General features: G+C 39.3%; 1 protein-coding gene across 1 annotated transcript in view; it reads left to right on the forward strand.

Moving 5' to 3' along the window:
- The window catches only part of inpp5e (inositol polyphosphate-5-phosphatase E), a 57,819-nt gene extending 38,068 nt beyond the window's left edge, over window positions 1-19,751 (forward strand). The window contains exons 7-11 of the mRNA XM_028810209.2: window positions 2,536-2,643; window positions 9,845-10,006; window positions 11,875-11,990; window positions 13,079-13,215; window positions 17,240-19,751. Coding sequence (XP_028666042.1) covers window positions 2,536-2,643; window positions 9,845-10,006; window positions 11,875-11,990; window positions 13,079-13,215; window positions 17,240-17,372 — 656 coding nt within the window. The 3' untranslated portion in view covers window positions 17,373-19,751. The remainder of the gene's footprint in view (window positions 1-2,535; window positions 2,644-9,844; window positions 10,007-11,874; window positions 11,991-13,078; window positions 13,216-17,239) is intronic.

Below are 19,751 nucleotides of genomic sequence, written 5' to 3' on the forward strand. Positions count from 1 at the left end.
AGGGAAAGGAGTAATTTAGCAGTGAAAACTGGTCACTGATTAGGAAAAGGGTTAGAATGAAAACCTGCAACCACTGCAGCCAACCAGGGCCAGAGTTGGACACCCCTGCTGTATTTTTGTTTATTATAAGCTAAATGAACAAAACATCATTACAAAGAAAACTGTAGTTGGTGAATTTTTGGAATCTTAATATTTTAATCTGTGTTTGCAAATATAAACATTCCTACTATACATGTGTTGGCACAGTATTTAGTGCTGCTACTCCTACTTCCTAGGACTTGGGTTCAGCTTCACAGCAAGTCACTGCTTTAGCAGTGCTGAATCAGACTGCAGTGAACTGTCATGGTATGTGTCTCTGGGTGTGAGAGTGTGTGTGCGCGAGCTGAGTCTGGGCTGGGTGTGTTCCTGAGGTCCCCTCAATAAAATAAACAAAACACTGTTTTTAAGACCGTTTGAATCGGAGTGTCTCACAGCCGCTAGACTGTCTACAAAGAACTTATGCAATTCCTGTCTTTGCATTTTCTCGCATATCCCAGTGATGTGCATGTTACATTAATTGGCATGGTGTCAGTGAGTATAGGTGTAAGAGCAGGTAAGTTTTGTTCATACCTTACACCCAGTGTTGCCGGGACAGGATAGCCTCTGAGATACTCCAATGGAAAATTAGATTTAGGATGGATTGTAAGTGATGTGGTCTGTCTACTTGGGGACATAGTTTTCTTGTCCCCTTAACACCTTCCATAATGCATTACAAAGATGATTCTTAAAAATCATTTCCTAAATAGTTGTACTTTCTCAAGGACTCACTGCAAACAGCCATGACCCACTATACTGTGGCCTCTGTTTTCAGTCCCTGCCATCACCACATCTGTGACTCAAGTATTATCTTCAAGCAGATGGGCCAGTGCAGAGGCAACCTTATTAACTGCAATGCCAGATTATTTCTTCTAACAAAAATTTGAGCAATGACTATGAGTTTGGCATGTGTTATAACCAGATGACGGCTGCTTCAGTAGATAGTTACTGTGCCCAGAATGATTTATTAAGGGGATTCCTAGAACCAGCACACATCCCCAACCCTGCAATTTCCATCTATGTTAATTCCTGCAGAACCATAAGCCAGAGCAGCAATCAAATTCCTCACCTTGAATGTATATATCTGAGCACAAACCTCAAAGACAGAAAAAAAATGGAAATGCCCCATGGTAAATCAGTTAAAACTACGAAGTAGTAAATAGTAGAAATTGCACTCAGTCCCTAAGTCCCGCCAAGTCATAAAAGCATAAATCTTTGATTTACACGTGTACAGTAATCCCTCCTCGCAACGCGGGGGTTGCGTTCCAGAGCCACCCGCGACATAAGAAAATCCGCGAAGTAGAAACCATATGTTTATATGATTATTTTTTATATTGTCATGCTTGGGTCACAGATTTGCGCAGAAACACAGGAGGTTGTAGAGAGACAGGAACGTTATTCAAACACTGCAAACAAACATTTGTCTCTTTTTCAAAAGTTTAAACTGTGCTCCATGACAAGACAGAGATGACAGTTCCGTCTCACAATTAAAAGAATGCAAACATATTTTCCTCTTCAAAGGAGTGCGCGTCAGGAGCAGAGTCTGTCAGAAAGACAGAGGAAAGCAAACAAATCAATAGGGCTGTTTTTTCTTTTAAGTATGCGAAGCACCGCGGCACAAAGCTGTTGAAGGCGGCAGCTCACACCCCCTCCGTCAGGAGCAGAGAGAGAGAGTTTGTTTTTCATTCAAAAATCAATACGTGTCCTTCAAGCTTTTAAGTATGCGTAGCACCGTGCAGCATGTCCTTTCAGGAAGCAGCTGCACAAAAGATAGCAACGTGAAGATAATCTTTCAGCATTTTTAGACGAGCGTCCTTATCATCTAGGTGTGCGAACAGCCCCCCTGCTCAATCCCCCTACGTCAGGATCAGAGAAAGGCAGCGCAAGAGAGACAGAAAAGTAAGCCGGGTAGCTTCTCAGCCATCTGCCAATAGCGTCCCTTGTATGAAATCAACTGGGCAAACCAACTGAGGAAGCATGTACCAGAAATTAAAAGACCCATTGTCCGCAGAAATCCGCGAACCAGCAAAAAATCCGCGATATATATTTAAATATGCTTACATATAAAATCCGCGATGGAGTGAAGCCGCGAAAGGCGAAGCGCGATATAGCGAGGGATCACTGTATCCCAATATTGTTATTCAGCACTCAGTTTCAGGCTGATGCTCATTTCGCTTTTATGTACTTTTTTAGACCTGCCCAACAAGGCTTTTCTGTTATTACTATCATCCTCAAAGTAAATATATTTATACGGAACTATTAAGATGAAGTCATCCTGTTTTAAGTTAGACCGGTAAAGAAAAACTTCATGGTGGTTTGAAATGTATACTCTCCAATGATACTCTGCTCGGTTATGTTACAATAATTGAAATATGTGGTTATTATAATGTTTGTGTAAGAGGTATAAAGTTTGAACAGATCATTTCAGGGGTCTGCTGTATTTTGTTTTCTGCCCTCTAGCCGGAGACTCAAAGGTGTATGAAAGAATTCTGGACTACAACAAGATCATAGAAGCTTTAACTCTTCCCAGAATTCTTCCTGATACAAATCCTTATCGATCCTGTAACTGTAAGTTCCCTTTCTTCTCTCAGATTTAGGCCAAATTTCCCACTATTAATTAAAACCATAAAATTAGCAAAGTTTACACATACTCATTTAAAAAAAATGACATGAATTTCAGGTTTGATTATGTAGGTTTTAATTTTAACACCTTTTATTTCTAGTAAACAGCTACAGTTTTTATCCATACATTTTATTGTGTTTTGGAAAGAAATCTTGAAATGAATATTTTATTTCAACTTTGGAAGTCTTAAAGGAATACACCACCCAAAAATGTTTTTTAAATATGCAGTATCTCACAAAAGGTAGTACACCCCTAACATTTTTGTGAATATTCTATCTTTTCATGGGACAACACTGAAGATATGACACTTTGATACAATGTAAAGTAGTCCGTGTACAGCTTGTGTAACAGTGTAAATTTGCTGTCCCCTCAAAATAACTCAACACACAGCCATTAATGTCTAAACCGCTGGCAACAAAAGTGAGTACACCCCTAAGTGAAAAATGTCCAAATTATACCCAAAGTGTCAATATTTCGTGTGGCCACCATTATTTTCCATCACTGCCTTAACTCTCTTGGGCATGGAGTTCACTAGAGCTTCACAGGTTGCCACTGGAATCCTCTTCCACACCTCCATGATGACATCACTGAGCTGGTGGATGTTAGAGACCTTGCTCTCCTCCACCTTCTGTTTGAGGATGCCCCACAAATGCTCAATATGGTATAGGTCTGGAGACATGCTTGGCCAGTCCAGCACCTTTACCCTCAGTTTCTTTAGCAAGACAGTTGGTCGTCTTGGAGGTGTGTTTGGGGTTGTTATCATGTTGGAATACTGCCCTGCGGCCCAGTTTCCAAAGGGATGGTGTCATGCTCTGCTTCAGTATGTCACAGAACATGTTGTCATTCATGGTTCCCTCAATGAACTGTAGCTCCCCAGTGCCAGCAGCACTCATGCAGCTCCAAACCATGGCACTCCCACCACCATGCTTGACTGTAGGCAAGACACACTTGTCTTTGTACTCCTCACCTGGTTGCCGCCACACACGCTTGACATCATTTGAACCAAATAAGTTTATCTTGTTCTCATCAGAACCATAGGACATGGTTCCAGTAATCCATGTCCTTAGTCTGCTTGTCTTCAGCAAACTGTTTGTGGACTTTCTTGTGCATCATCTTCAGAAGAGGCTTCCTTCTGGGACGACAGCCATGCAGACCAATTTGATGCAGTGTGAGGTGTATGGTCTGAGCACTGACAGGCTGACCCCCCACCCCTTCAACTTGTGCAGCAATGCTGGCAGCACTCATATTTTCAAAAGACAACCTCTGGATATGACGCTGAGCATGTGCACTCAACCTCTTTGGTCAACCATGGCAAGGCCTGTTCTGAGTGGAACCTGTCCTGTTAAACCGCTGTATGGTCTTGGCCACCGTGCTGCAGCTCAGTTTCAGGGTGTTGGGAATCTTCTTATAGCTTAGGCCATCTTTATGTAGAGCAACAATTCTTTTTTCAGATCTAGAGAGTTCTTTGTCATGAGGTGCCATGTTGAACTTCCAGTGATCAGTATGAGAGAGTGTGAGAGGGATAACACCAAATTTAACACACCTGCCCCCCATTCACACCTGAGACCTTGTAACACTAATGGGTCACATGACACCAGGGAGGGAAAATGGCTAATTGGGCACAATTTGGACATTTTTCACTTAGGGGTGTGCTCACATTTGTTGCCAGCGGTTTAGAGGGGACAGCAAATTTACACTGTTAAACAAGCTGTACACTGTACACTGACTACTTTACATAGTATCAAAGTGTCATATCTTCAGTGTTGTCCCATGAAAAGATATAATAAAATATTTACAAAAATGTGAGGGGTGTACTCACTTTTGTGAGATACTGTAAGTGCTGCTTACCCTATGTGTTATGCAGGCATGACCAGGAAAAAATGTTAACCTCTTGTTTTCATGCAGAATGGAGGTAGCAGGGTTTCTGGTGTAACAGTAGTGAATGGTGAGGGGGTCTTCAATTCAAATGCTCATTCACATCTGAGCACGTTCCTTGCTTGTTCACAGAAAGCTTTTTTGGTAATGGTTTATTTAATAATTTTAGCAAAAATACATGTGTTTGGGCTATTGTGACCATACAGCTGGACAACGTTACGTGTGGACTTTATGGCACAAGTAACGTCAGAATTTTTTGTTGTCATTTTTGGTACTTTGCGGTTGGCTTATGGGTCGCCATAAACTGCTATTACACCAAAAAACCTTGTTGTTTTTAAAATGCATGAAAACGAGATCTAAAAATGTTCTCGCCCATCACTACATAATAACTGGGGTAAGTAAAATATTTTAAAAAATCATTTTTGGGTGGAGTATACCTTTTAAACTTTCACCATTTGTGGACTATTTGTATTAACCTTCTCCAAAGTATTCTTCATGAGAATGATATGGCCCTAACTAACTACATAATTTGACACCACATTAGCTGAACTTGTCAATAGTATGTACAGTCCTCTTTTTGCTCTGCTCCTTTTAAAATACTTTGTGGCTTTGCCCCCTGCTTGCTTCTCTTGCCAACCCCCCCAGCCTGCGCTACGTGCCAGCCGCTTCGCATCTTTGCTGCTCGCATTGTGAAGAGGGGGGATGAACGCACCCCAAGGTGGTGTGCTCGCTCCTTCAAAACCCCCTCTTAAACGGTGATACAATGGGGAACAAATAGTTTTTTGTTATACCTCCTCTTTGCTCAATCAGCTGCTGGATTCCTGCTGCTGTGCTGCGTGATCTGCGTCTCGCACAGCGCACATTTGTTATATCAACCATCTCTTTTCACTTTTGCCTTTTCATCAATATCGCATTGAATTTTAATTCTGTGTTTGGAATTACATTGTGACAACGCAACGTATAACTGCCCGTGAGTGAATATCGTTTCTTTCTTTCTACAAGAAATGTGTCTGACAATAGCATTCACACAAATGAAAAATGATTTCTCTCGTGGGATTTCACTTTCACCAAACAACAAATCTTTTAATTCTCGCGGATATGCCTCTTCATTGGGAAGAAACAATACTTTTTTTTATTCCCACTGATGGCAACACGAATTATACAATCTACAATTATCCGACTTAAAGTTTAAATCTGAACAATATATTCGATCTCTTTTTGCTGTTCCGTTATTTCACCAAGTGTGGAACGAGCCCCGGACACAGACAGGCAGATATGGTATTTTGCACCACCACACGTTTATTTACAGTCGAAAAAGTGCACACACACCCCAAGACTCCCCCAAAGTCCAGGCCTCATATTAAGCCTTTTTTCTCTCACTCTTCAGGCCTCTCGTTGCCTCCTTCCAGACCTCGTCCTTCTCCTCACCTGACTCCAGCCCTCAATGAAGGGAGGTGGCCCCTTATATAGGCGGCCGGCTGGGTGCCACACCCAGTCACGTGCCACACAAGTAATAATTTCCGTTTGTTTACGCTAATGCGATCTTTACTATCCTTTTTTTTGAGACTTTCGAATTTTTGTACTTCCATTATCTCAAACCTGCTCTGCATGTGTATTGTGCCAACGTTTTTGAATTCTTTACGACGTTCTACTCTTTATTTCCGGACCCGGGCGTGGTTAAATCTCTTGGCACAAAGACTCGCAGGACGTGATAGTGTCTCTCTGAGAAAATCACGTCTCGTCTCCTTTCAACCTTCCAAGACTTTTTTTTATAATAGAAAGAAATTGTATGACTGCAAATAGAATGAAGAGTGTGTTTGTGTACATGATTTTTAGGTTGTGTTATGAGGTAATCTTGAAATCACAATATCCCTGAAACTCTAACAGCATTATTTGATGTTAAACACCTGTAAGGACCTCTCTGTGTATTGAAAACTCTCTTGTGGTGACTTGCCCCTCATTACTAGCTTCTAACCTTATCTTACTGAACTGGAAAAATCCTAGTCCATCTGCCATAACACAGTGGGAAACACGATGTGCTTTTTTACTGTCACTTTACAAGGACCTGGCCAGAATTTCATTCGAATTTGACAGGCTATTATGAATGCTGCCCTTAATGTTGCGTGTTGAATCTCTGCTAATCTTTAGGAATTCTAAATCTTACCACTTTTTGATCTCTAGATGGGTAGGATAGAGAACATCGATTTGATCTACAAAAGATGTAGCACAGTTTTTCTGGCTATCTTAGAATTATTTAAATGTATTATAATTTATTAAAGCCAGTAAAAATGATTTTAAAAGTTTGCTTTTTTTAAAGTATAATAGGGCTTCACAAACTTTTAAGCTGTAAACTAATAAAGAGTTAATTTTTTTGTCACATAAGGGTGAAAGAACACAAAAAGAAATGTTTTGTACAACCCTGTGTCATGGTTTTTGCTCTCAGAGGACTTGTTTGCTATAATCATTCCAATCCCCCAAATAATACGGACAGCTATTGTGACAAGTTTTGCTTGTGTTTATAACGGAAATATGTCGCTGTGAGCAGCACTGAGCAATTATTACAAGACATTAACACCTGCTGTGTACACAGCAACGTTACTTATAAGCTGACCTCTTTGACCTGTGTACTCATGCCAGCCAGTTTTCTGACTCTTTCTTTCTACACATTACTGCAAGTTTGTTTAAAATGCAGACATTTGCCTCTATTATTGCCTTTTGTCCACACTTCCCATGAATTTTAAACCCTAGAAAATGGAGACTTTTGAAAGTGCTCTTCAGAGCCATATCCTTCTAAAAACACCAGCTCAGTGCTGTAATGTGGATGGGTGAAAATACCGACTCTAATTGCGCTCTGATTAGTTCATACTTACTGTGTTGCCTTTCCCTGACTGCATCATGCTGCTCATTACATTTTCTCAACCCCTTTCTCCTCATGCATTACTGTAAATCCTACTTCATAATCAGTCCAAACAAAACAATTAGATTTTTTTGTTTTTCATATTTGCAATTGCTGTTCTCAATGTGTAAAAGCAAACTGCAAAAGAATGTCTAACATGCAGGACATATCCTTTACCCATACATGCATGCCCAGTGTAGGTGAATGGCCATGTCGTATGCATTTTCGGTCATTATAGTATGTGTAGAGAAATTCATAAACTATGTGAAAGCACTAGTATGAACAGAGATCCTTTTTCTTTAAAAATCATCATTTTAAATAAAAATGTGGTAATGTGGATGCCTTATTGATAGTTGGTGCTCCACCTACTTTAGCATGTATCTTCAACATTGCTGAAAATTTGGTTGCCATCATATACTGTCCATAAGATACACACCTTGTATTTTTTTTATTATGGAAAAAATCCTTTACTCAAATTTGGTAGAGCGCTGCAGTTGTAGACCAATGTCCTTGTGTTCACAGCCTGGGCTCCTCTGTAGACCAAAGATGGACTAAAGGTATTTGGGGAGTTCCCTTTTTCAAAAGTATCAATGTCAGTGTCTATCTGTTGAATAGACGGGTCTGTTCACCCATAATGATTTTAGACAAAGTTCCATGACACAAGACCCCATGGTATCACTGTCTTGGGCTCTGGCAAATCCAAGTTATTGCCAAGGTTCTCAAGCTTATGTGAAACAACTTCACAAATGTGTATTGTACATGTTCAAGCTCATTTCCAGTTTATATTGATTCCATGAAATATGCACTAAACACTGCTTAACTCTTTTAGGGCTAATTTTTTTTTGTTTCTTTTCTCCCAGGGCTGAATATTTTTCCAAAAACTAACTTTTTTTAAAAAAAAAACACAAAGCAATTGAAATCAACAAAAAATATTTACTTTTGACAAATGTTACTGTCTTGCATGTTGTATGAGCCTGCATACTCTATGATTTCACATACATATCGCATACATTTTACACAGCAAAGTCCTGCAAAGCCTGATCTCGCTCAAAGCAGCCAATTTCAGTCATTGCCAGATTGCACTGCTTACAATACGTGTTGCTTTGGTGCCTACTTTTCAATTGTCTGTTGCTGTACTTTCTCACATATATTGTTAGTGTGTACTGTAGAGAGACAAGTCACCCGTTTGCCATCGTGCCATGCCACTGCCACCAAGTTTTCTGAATAAAACTTTGCAGCAGCATGTACCTATCATCACGCGGCATAACCTGTCCAAAGCCACCAGGGGACAAAGCACGTTTGGACCAATGCTCTCTGAAGTTATATCACCAGTTCTGTCCCATCTCTATTTGTAATGCCACAGCGCGCTTCATCTCGTCTTTTGTTGTGGGTTTCCACTTTGAAAAATGAGAATGCGATGCAAGCGCAGCCCGCGATTCAAAAAATTTCTCTGCCTACCTGTTTGTCTCATCTGACAGTAGCTGAAAAGCAGCATCAGGAGAGAGCAGCCTGAAGTAGTTCAGCAGCTGGTGATCTGTCGTGTCCAACAGCAAGCCATGCCGTCTTGTGAAGTCCGGTAGCCCACGGATCAATGTCTCTGTATTCCTCCCACGCGAACTTTGCCGTAGATGCATCGGCTGCACGAATTGTTCAGCTGGCAGCGGATCAGCTGGCGTGGCATCGGCTGGTGTCCGATCAGCTGATGCCGGCTTCTCACTCTCTTGTTCGATCTCCTGATCGCTGTCAATAAAATCCAATTCTGAAAAATCAGAGTCCGACTCCGCGATAATGCGCAAAACATGGTCTGCCGAGTGTTTTCTTTTCTGCACTCGCTTCGCTCCCTTGTGACATGTCGATGCCATCTTGCCTTTGTTTACATTTCGCAACTCACGCACACGCAAGGATTAGTTGCCGAGTCAACGAGTCTAGCATTCCTCCAAGCACAGAGGGAATGCCTGCGACGTGACAGTGAGTTTTGTCGCCATTAACAGCTGATTGTCGCCCCCTATCCCTGGATGTCGACTTTTGTCGACATTCGCCCTCAACCCCTCCTGTCGACAAAAGTCGACATCCGCCCTAAAAGAGCTACTCTTGTAAAATGTATTTCAAAAAGTTCACACCCTTCCTTATATATTCAGTGACCTAATATCTTGCTTAATTTTCCTATTGTTCATTATAAGTGTATCGTCATAATTCTGAATACTGTGTATTAGTCTTTTGGAAGGCAAAATAATAATTCATATTAATTTAATGACATTAGAATTTTTAGCTTTTAACACAACCTCAAAAGATCTTTAGATTGCATCATTTATTGTTTATATATAAATAAATAAATAATGTAAAATAAAAACTTTTTCTTTTTTTTTTGTGAATAGCTGATGTCACATCCCGTTATGATGAGGTGTTCTGGTTTGGTGACTTTAACTTCCGACTCAGCAAAGATCGTGGCTCAGTTGATGTCATTTTGAAAGAAGACCTCGGCTCAGACATGAGTAGACTTCTGCAGTACGATCAGCTGGCCAAGGAAATGAAAGATGGTATATGATTCATAGCTACTGCTTATTATTTTTGTCCTGTCAAAACCATGTTAATCTGACCCCACCATAAAACGAGATTTTCCACTCAGTTAATAAAGAAGGTATTTTTGTATGTGTAGCATGCTAGTACAGTAGTTAGCACTTTTACATTACTACTTCAAGGACCAGAATTTGATTAATATTATTTATTTAAATATATACTAGTCATTAAGCCCGTTACAATAACGGGCACTAGAACAGTAGTGCATAAACATTAGTAGGAACAGTCTATATTAAATGGCAAGGGACTTTGACCTCATTCTGTTTGTTGGTCATATTTTTATTTGTTTTTCAGCCTTTCTTTTGTTGATGTTTACTTGCTGAGCTGACCATTCTTCGTGGGCTGCCGCCATGTATTGTGTGTCTTTAATTTTCTGTGACAGTAATACTGTCTTGTACGTCCGTAATATACATTTAATTTTCTCTGGCGGTAATACAGGCGTGCGCATCGGTAATATGCGTTTAATTTTCTCTGACAGTAATACTGGCTTGTATGTGGCTGTAATATGAGTCACTGTATTGTGTACCTTTAATTTCCTCTCGCAGTATTACTGGTTTGTATTTCCGTAAAATGCCTGTAATTTTCTCTGACAGTAATATCGCGCATCGCACCGTGCCCTGCACATGCGCACTTCACCAGAAGACACACACAGACACCTGGATGCACACAGGGATTTTATTAAAGAGGATATATATATATATATATATATATATATATATATATGTGTGTGTGTGTGTGCAGCTGGAGATCCACAAAGGGAGAAAAAAATGAATCACGTATCATAAAGTAGTTTTTATTCCTGAGCTTTCAACCCCTACCAGGGGTCTTCATCAGAGGATAATGCTTAGACTTACAAGAATCAAAGGCAATATATAGCAACACATTCAGTGGGGGGGAGGTGACTAAGTCAGTATGATCAAGAGGGGGGGGGGATGGGGTTGTATAGTTTATTTATTATGTACATGTTCTTAAGTTAGCATATGCTGGATTTATGTCCAAGTGTCTGTTGATGGTGTTTTCATTTGATAGCCAAGACTCGGACAGGAATAAAAACTACTTTATGATACGTGACTCATTTTTTTCTCCCTTTGTGGATCTCCAGCTGCAAATATGTCATCAAACTCCTGCTCCAAGCAATCTATGACCAGTTCCTTGACTGATATTGCTGTTATAGCACAAGTATCTAAAGGGGAGTCTCATCTCTACAAAATTCCTGATGATCAGACCTACATTTATAGTGTTTCCAGATGAAGATGGTGCTGTGTGTCCACATAATTGTAGGTGAACAAGGAATACAGCAGGACAGTCAGTCAAATTCTGTTTTTCTGCCCAAATCTGAAAGTCATACGTGTTTGACAATTTTTTTATTTTTTTTTTTACCATTTTAACTATTTCAAATCTAGGTATACGTATTCACACTTAACACGCTTCAGCGCGCCATAACCCTCCTGTGGAAGAAGTGAGCTCACAGGATGGCAGACAGTTCAATGGACAGCAATATTCTTTGGGCATTGGGAGTCTTTCTCTCAAGCATTGCATAAAAGGCAGAGAATCCCATTCTAGCACGGGGCTCACTAAAACGCACTTGCACTCGGCCAGTTTGCAGCTGCCAATCAACCGAACCTGCACTTCTTTGTAATTTGGGAGGAAAAACCGATCCATGCCGGTAGCAACTAGGTGTGTGAGTTCAAGTCAGGGAACTGAATATGTAAGGCAGTATTGCTAATCACTTCATCACCGTGCTACTCAATACTTTATGCATTTTTTGTTAAGTTCTGTATGGCGCATACAAGCTAATATTCTAACAAGTATATTTTTTTAATTATAGGTTCAGTTTTTAAAGGATTCAATGAGGCTGTGATTCAGTTCCCACCAACATACAAATTTGATACTGGATGTGACATCTATGACAGCACTACCAAGCAAAGAATACCATCATACACAGTAAGGACAACAAAAAAAGGACATAGTTCTCCCCTGACCAGACACCAAAAAAGCTTTTTAACTTTTTAAAAGGGACTGTCCTACCCTCTGCAGTCATTAGATTGGCTGAAGCTTTTTACTTTCTGCAACATAAGTAGTGTAAACTATTGTAAAAAAAAAGAAGGTGTTGGAACTAAACACCCAACTGGGCACTTGGGAAGTTTCCCCCCATTTATTATTCTATTTTTTTTAATAAGAACACTCTTAGCAAGGTAATAATACATTTTCAGTAATTTGCTACTAAGTTACTAAAATGTAGTATTTGTAGCACTAAGTTCACTATAGCATTGGTCAGAGCCATGATAAACTACAGACTAACTGAAGCTCAGTCAACACTTTAGGTACGACAGTCGCAATGCGAGGCAGGTCTGCGACTTTTTATAAAGAACAACCAAACTATAGCACAGGGTTTGAGTTGTCAACATGAAAATGTGCCTGGTGACCTTCAGAAAAGCTGAAAAAAAAACTTAAGTAGCAGATTTAAGTTGATGATGTCACATAGAAAATTGCAAAGTTGACAGTCAAAGTTTGCTTCATTATTTTGGATTTTTATTACTAGCTCCATTTTAAACTTTTTTTTTTCTTTTATTGTTTCAGGCACAGTTTTAGTTATACAAATCCATCTCAAATGTAACTTCAGTATTTTTGATATATTTTATTAAAATCTTTTTTTTTTTTTTTTTTTAAATTGCTTGCCTTACTGTCTCTGTTCCAGTATAGTGTTTTTTCTGATGGCGGCTTATGTATGTGCTCATATTTATTTTAGAGTAAATGGTTAAAGCTGGTCCAAAATAATATGTGCAGTGGCAATCTTTTTCATCATACCATAATATTATAATTTTATTGTATTTTTTGAATTGTATGAATGATGAAAGATTATGTTTTGTCAGTCTCCTTCAGCAGACACTTATCATCAGGTTAATTTTCATACTTGCTGGAGCTACATATTAATCCTACAGCTTAAATTTGTAGTTATGCATTTTGCTTCATCTCGTATAACCACTGACACAGGTTTTCACTTTTCTTCTTTCCCAATAATCATTGCAAAGGATCGTGTTCTATACAAAAGTCGCCATAAAGATGACATTAAGGTGGTGAAGTATAGCTGCTGTTCAACGATTAAAACATCCGATCACAGACCGGTGGTGGGAGTGTTTCAGGTTAAACTGAGGCCAGGAAGGGACAAGTAAGTACATCATCATCATCAGCAGCAGCTAAAATATTGTAATGACGTCTTAAAGTAAGCATTTTATTGAAAAACCCCTTGAGATACCTTCATCTGTATAACCTTCTTTGTCTACTAGTTAAACCAATTTTCCATTTTGTTTCAATTAATTTATTACTGATTGTTTTTCCGTGCATCTATAGAGGGTACAGAAGTTGTTGATATTTTCCTTTATATAACGATGATTACATATGAGAGATTTTAAATTTTGGAGATGTTTAATCCATAATAAAATCAGTCAATTAGTAACACTCAGTCCACAAGGTCGATGCAAACTAATCCTTTTACAGTCACATCTCTATTTCCATTTAACATAAAATCTGAAACATAATTCAAATAAACTTACCCATCAATGGTCTACCGCATTTATTCAGGGCAGAGTGGCAGAGTCAATGAACTTTTAAATAACATTAACCCACAGTCTCCTAAATCTCACTATTCTAATGGTGTATTGAAAAAATTGACATGTGGCTCTGGTAGAACCTAAAAAGACGACCCGTTTGTTTTTTTTATTCTTCGTCCCCCTAAGTGTATCTCTTGGATGGTTGGCATGCAAGCCTGACACCTACTCATGTGGTATCGGTGTATATTTGTAACTTGTTCAACACAAAATTCAGGAAGCAACAATGCACTATTTGGTTCTGCCTTCCCTACAAATAACTTCAATACGTGATATAAATGAAACACAGATTTAATTTATAAAAATGCTATGGTATACTAAAGAAAACAAACCGATAACTGATCAGTCAGCCAGCCAGCCAGTAAGTTACAACAAAACACTTGCTACAGTACTCCTCACGGATTGTCTGTTCCCCATCCATTACAACTCCTTACACAAGTGTCAAATGTACTGAGCACCACAACACGACAGAGTTTACATGTTGATTATTCATAGCAAAAGGAGATGGCAGGAGTGCTGGAGAACATCAGTGATATAACAGGTAGAAAATTATGTGGGAAGGTTATGCAACAACCGTTTACTTAAAACCAGTTACCTTCACTTTTTATCTGTTGGTCCTTCATACTTTTAGACAGCAGTCCTAAAGTGAGACGAAACTGATGTCTAGAAATGACAAAAAACAAGAACTGCACATAAGGGGTCACTGCCTGTATCTCGCCTCACTTCTGTGATCTTTGAAAATAAGCACTATACTTACTGAGTCGTCACTCTCAGGAACAATAATACAGTTCCACACGTGTATATACTGTACACTTACAGCAAATGTTTAGTACAAACAGAAAAATGTTATGTGACCAAAATAAATGAATGGCTCAGCTGGCACTGCTACACCTTTGCTTATGTGATTGTAACAACTTAGTTGACGTCAGCTCTGGACAGAAGTTTTTCCACATGTCCTAAAAGGCGTTCTTGTGCACTGGAAAGGCCGCACTCTTTATGAGATTCTGTCCCAAGGGCAAAACCGTCACTCCTAGAATCAGGTGCTCTAAAACCTCAGCCTCTGTTTGTAGAGATTACCTCCCAGAAGACCTCCGTCCTGCCTGCCTGCCTCCCTCCTCCGTTGGCAGAGTTACCAGCCAACCAGTTCCTGTAACAGTTACAAGTACAGGTTAAGAGCTGAACACGGTACTAAGTGATCATCTCCAGAATTCGTGATGTCAACCTGTCTTGGAGAGATGACTTAAAGTTGCAGGTTTGTTATGTCAGGTGGCTGTAAGAAGACCCCGATTTTCTCTAACCTGCATACATGTGAAAAAATGAATATCATGTTTCAATGTACTCTGAAATTAGAGCATAGACCGTGAGACTGGCTTACTTCTGAAACTGTTAAGCTGTGCTTGAGACTGTTGTCCTATGAGGTGTCTGTCGTACAAGCAGTTTGCATCAACTTTTAGGGTCCTTGTGTTGCAGAAAAGCTTGTTCCTTGAAAAGGGCCTTGTTTATAAGTCTGAAAATCACATTCTTTTACATTTTTAGTAGCCTAATTCCCTTTTTAAACTTGGTACCTTTGCAGGTTATTTACTGGGCCTGAACTGATAAAATTTCAATAAAACTGGAAAACAAAAAATGGGGATGTTCTAAAACTTGACATTGTGTGTCTGTGTGTATAAGCAACATCAATTTTTCTCTTTTGATTATAATTTCAATGTCATTAGAAACACTACTTATATTATGTACAAGATTTGTTCTTTGAGGCCAACTCTATCCAACCATTTTAAGAGTCCACATTTTCCATTCAGTGTTTATAGCATGGCTTTGGACCCAAGACAGAAACCAGCTCTAAAATGGATGCAAAACTTCAAACTATACATACACCAACTCTCATTAATATGGAGATGGTTTATAATCACCATTTAACCTAATATATGGCTTGAAGATATGGAAGGAAACCTTAATAAAATCCAAGGAGATGAGGGGTGAATGTATTAACTCCACAGGGTCAGTCATTTTTCCAGGATCTGGAATCTGGTCCCCTGTCCTACAAGGTATCCATTCTGTCCACCGCTTCATCTGCTGTCAGAGCAGCCCAGCAGTGGCTGCCAATTCAAACATTTGAAAATCTCGGTGTGAACTCAGTGCTTCAAGATCAAGATCAACAAGTCAAAAAGAAAGGATAATACCAGTACTGTTTAAAAATGTGAAATTAACATTGTGCTCAAGCCTAACTCCAGCATATACCTTTATATAACAGAATAAAGTGCGCAGGTTCAGTTTATTTGATTGTGATGGCTTCTTGAGCCCAGTCAGGATGCATTATACATTGTAATGGACAGATGTCAGCACTAAACGGGAACATACTTTAGGTTTTATACTTCATTCATGTCCCCCCCCCCCTACCCCCCCAACGATGTCCCAGCTCAGACTGAAGGATATTCTAAATTTCTATCAATTGCTTTGGGGGGTGGGGGGGGGGTGGGGGGTTAAATCCAAAATGAAACTGCACTCATTGGGACCATTGGGCTATATAATGAGGTACTGAGAGCAAAAAGAAAAGGACTGAACATGACACACAGAGACAATGAGGGGTTTTAATTTTTTGTTTTTCAGTGCAGTGGAAAAGTTTGCTATTTTGTGTGATAATGGTCATTTCTTATTTTGCACACTTTACACAGACTTAAAGAATGTAGAGAAGCTGGGAAAGAGAGTGCAAGATGTAGACCCCAACATGGAACACAAGTCAAAGAAAACCTTTGAAAGGAGAGCTAAAGCTGGCTTGTGGAGTAGGTGAATGATCTCAAGAACTTAAGTAGAGCCCAGGCTTTCAGGACATTCATGTCATCACAGCCCATCCCCAGCCTTTCAACATTTCATACCCATGGTGCAAACTTACTGTATATTCATTAGTAGGAAAGTACAACTACCAGATTGTCAATCAGATGGATACCACCCTCATTTGAAAGTGACATTCTAGTTAATTCAGTGTAATAACTCCAAATATAGATCTGTTCCTTTCCATTTACAGATGTCAGAGCCAGAAATGACTGTTTTACTAAAACATTTGGAAAACTAACATGGCCACAGATACAAGAGGGACAATACTGTATGTATGACTGAGTTAATGAGACAGAGACAGATAGATGTGCTAATAAACAGACCATATACTACTACAGCTTTTACTTGCTGTTGATAACACAGTGCAGCCATCTTGAAATTTGAGATCAGAGTTGATGAGGCGCTCCAAAGTAACTTCCCAGTTTAAGTGGAATGCAGCATTAGTCCCACAGATAAACATCCATCTTTGATTTTTACTTTTCACTTTCTCACTATAAGAACTGTAGCTTTCAGCTTCACACCAAGACCAGTCTCAATCCAAGCAGCAATTTGTTTCAAAGTGTCATACTCCATCTGTTAAGGCTCCACAGTACTTGCCTTTGTTATGGAATAGGAATTGGATCATGTTGTGTAGTTATAAACTTAAAACTCGAGTCTAAATTTCTTTTGCTGCGACTAAGGATTACACAAAAATTGGAATCACTAACTTATTTCAAGTAAATGGTCTGCCTTTCCGGTTTTGTGTCTTTTCAGCATTCCCCTTGGTGCTGGCCAGTTCAACAGGGACATCTACCTGGAAGGGATCAAGAGGCGGATTTCTCGAGAACTTCAACGCAAGCAGGCACTGCGAAACCAGAAAAGCAGCGCCTTTTGTACACTCTCCTAGCTTACCAGCCATTGGTACACAACAGAACTGATCCATGTGTGCCAGCTCAATGGAACTGCTGCATTAACTTTTATTTTTTTTATAATTTTTCTTTATATACTTCATCCAAGCAAGGTTTATATATTTAAAAAGGTTTCATGTTAAGATTCCCATGTTTACATTTCAGGACTGATCAGCCTTACTGCAAATGCAGCCTTTTGAACTGCAACTCTAAGTCTTAGGGCAAAATCTGTCCGATTGTTTTTAAGCACTACGTCTTTGGATTTCCTCCAGTGACGAGCATTCCTGGCAGTGGACCTTGGCCTGTTTCTAATTCGTTTCACTTGAATGTCACTAGTGGTGTTCGCTGCAATGGGTGCTCTCTGAACAGGACTCAGGGTATAAGAAAAATCCTCTCTCAGACAACCTAATTTCGTAATATTTTTTTTTTTGTGAATCTGTCCATTTTAAAACTACTGGTTAATGTAGCATGCTTGTTCTAAGATTTTATTTTTCCAGTTGTCAGTTCACATATGTAATCAAAGCCACTTAATTCTTATCAAGTACACAGTAACTATTATAGGGAACTCACCATGATCGGATTTGTACTCTACAGTTTGCTCCATCACAAGTGGTGGTATACGTGTAAATGTACGTTTTGTGACACGCGCTCAACTCGGTTTTCTGTAAATGTGTTCTGTCTCGCTGCACAACACACACCAGGGCTCTAGTCCACAGTACACAGCAGAACCTCGCTGTGCCACCACAACTACCACGAGAAGAAAAGGTAAAGAGTCACTGGCATTAGTCTGGAAAAACACAAGATTTGGAGTTAAGAAAAAACAAATTGTTAAATTAAATATCAATAACAATAATGTTAGCTGATTAGAGAATACTGTCACATAAAACAACGGAATGAAGAGAAACATCTACGGTGTCAATAATAATTTAGCGCAGTGTCTTGTTCGCCCATTTCTACAGAGCTGCAAACCTGCTCAGCCTCACACATTAAGGCCCTTAGTAATGCTGTGTACAGGTCTGTTATACACACACACACACACTAATATCATTTATTCAGTGTTACAGTGTTAATGTATGGGCCAAATGGGAACAGAATTATATCTGACATCAAATATTTCTAAGCACTTTTAAAATAAATATACCAAATTTTGTAAATATGGTGAAGAGGATTTTTAACATTTGCATTTTAAATGTGCCATGAATCTATTTCAGTGATAGTTTAGAGGGTATTTAGTTTGTCTCTATTTATTTATTTATCAAGTTTCTAGAAGAAACAAACACTCTAGAAGGTAACGCTACACTGAAAGAAACATGACTAAAAATAAATAAAACAGGACTAAGTTTGAGAAAATGTATTTTTATAACCGCATATAGATTTTTTTTTTTCCACCTCAATACATTTCAAAGAGAAACCGTTTCCTTGGTTAAAGAATTGATCATTTTGGTTAGTTAAGCGCTTAATCATTCTTGCAAGCTTCAAACGCCAAATCTCACCCCATTCCTACCGTACAGTAAGAGCAGAAATAAATGAATAAACCAACTTCAGATCCCAATGAAAATTTGTCACAAGCTAGCAATGGAAATGGAGAAGCCCGACAACTTTACTGACGCACTTACAAATAAGCAACATGAGCCTCTGTTTATACTTAAACGAAATGTTAATGTTAGAAAGCTCAAGAATTAAATGCAGTCCTCAAGCCAGTGTTCTGCGCTGCAGGACACCTTTCCCAGAAGGCACAAGGCCAGTACTGACCAGCCCTGGACAGGTGGTGACACCACAATTTCCCCCTCTCTGTGCAATTCTGAATGGTGACCATACAACTTCATATGCCATATAAATGAACGATTCCTAATGCTTAATGAATATCATGATCTGTACATTTTAACTTTAGATTTAAACAGTTTGTTACAATACCTTAAAAGGTTTGCAAATAAATCGTAATTAAAAAATTTGAAGTTTGTAATATATGTGATCTCAAAATTTAGATCAGTTCTAAACTTAATGTAAATGTCATATTCCTAATGAACGAAAAGCTTGGACAGGACCCCAGAATCACAGTACAACTTTAAAAACCTCGAATCTCTGCAATGAAAGAAACCCACGTGAACACAACATGCCATCTCTGCCCACAGTTTACCTCGACCAGACTTACTAACCTAGGGTTCAGTTTTGTGAGGCACTCACTGCTGAGTATCCTGAACATAATAAATATGATTTGATAGCTTTCAATGATCACGTGGTAAAGCTGTGATGCACTGCACCATTGCAATAGTCCAACTGTGATGGAGAGGAGGAAATAAGCAAGTGCAGTCAGGTGCCAACTTATGGCTCATTTGGGACGCGTGTCAGTCAGAGGCACCTGCTGCTTGTCACCGGTA

Source organism: Erpetoichthys calabaricus, chromosome 9, assembly GCF_900747795.2.
Source record: "Erpetoichthys calabaricus chromosome 9, fErpCal1.3, whole genome shotgun sequence".
Taxonomy (NCBI): domain Eukaryota; kingdom Metazoa; phylum Chordata; class Cladistia; order Polypteriformes; family Polypteridae; genus Erpetoichthys; species Erpetoichthys calabaricus.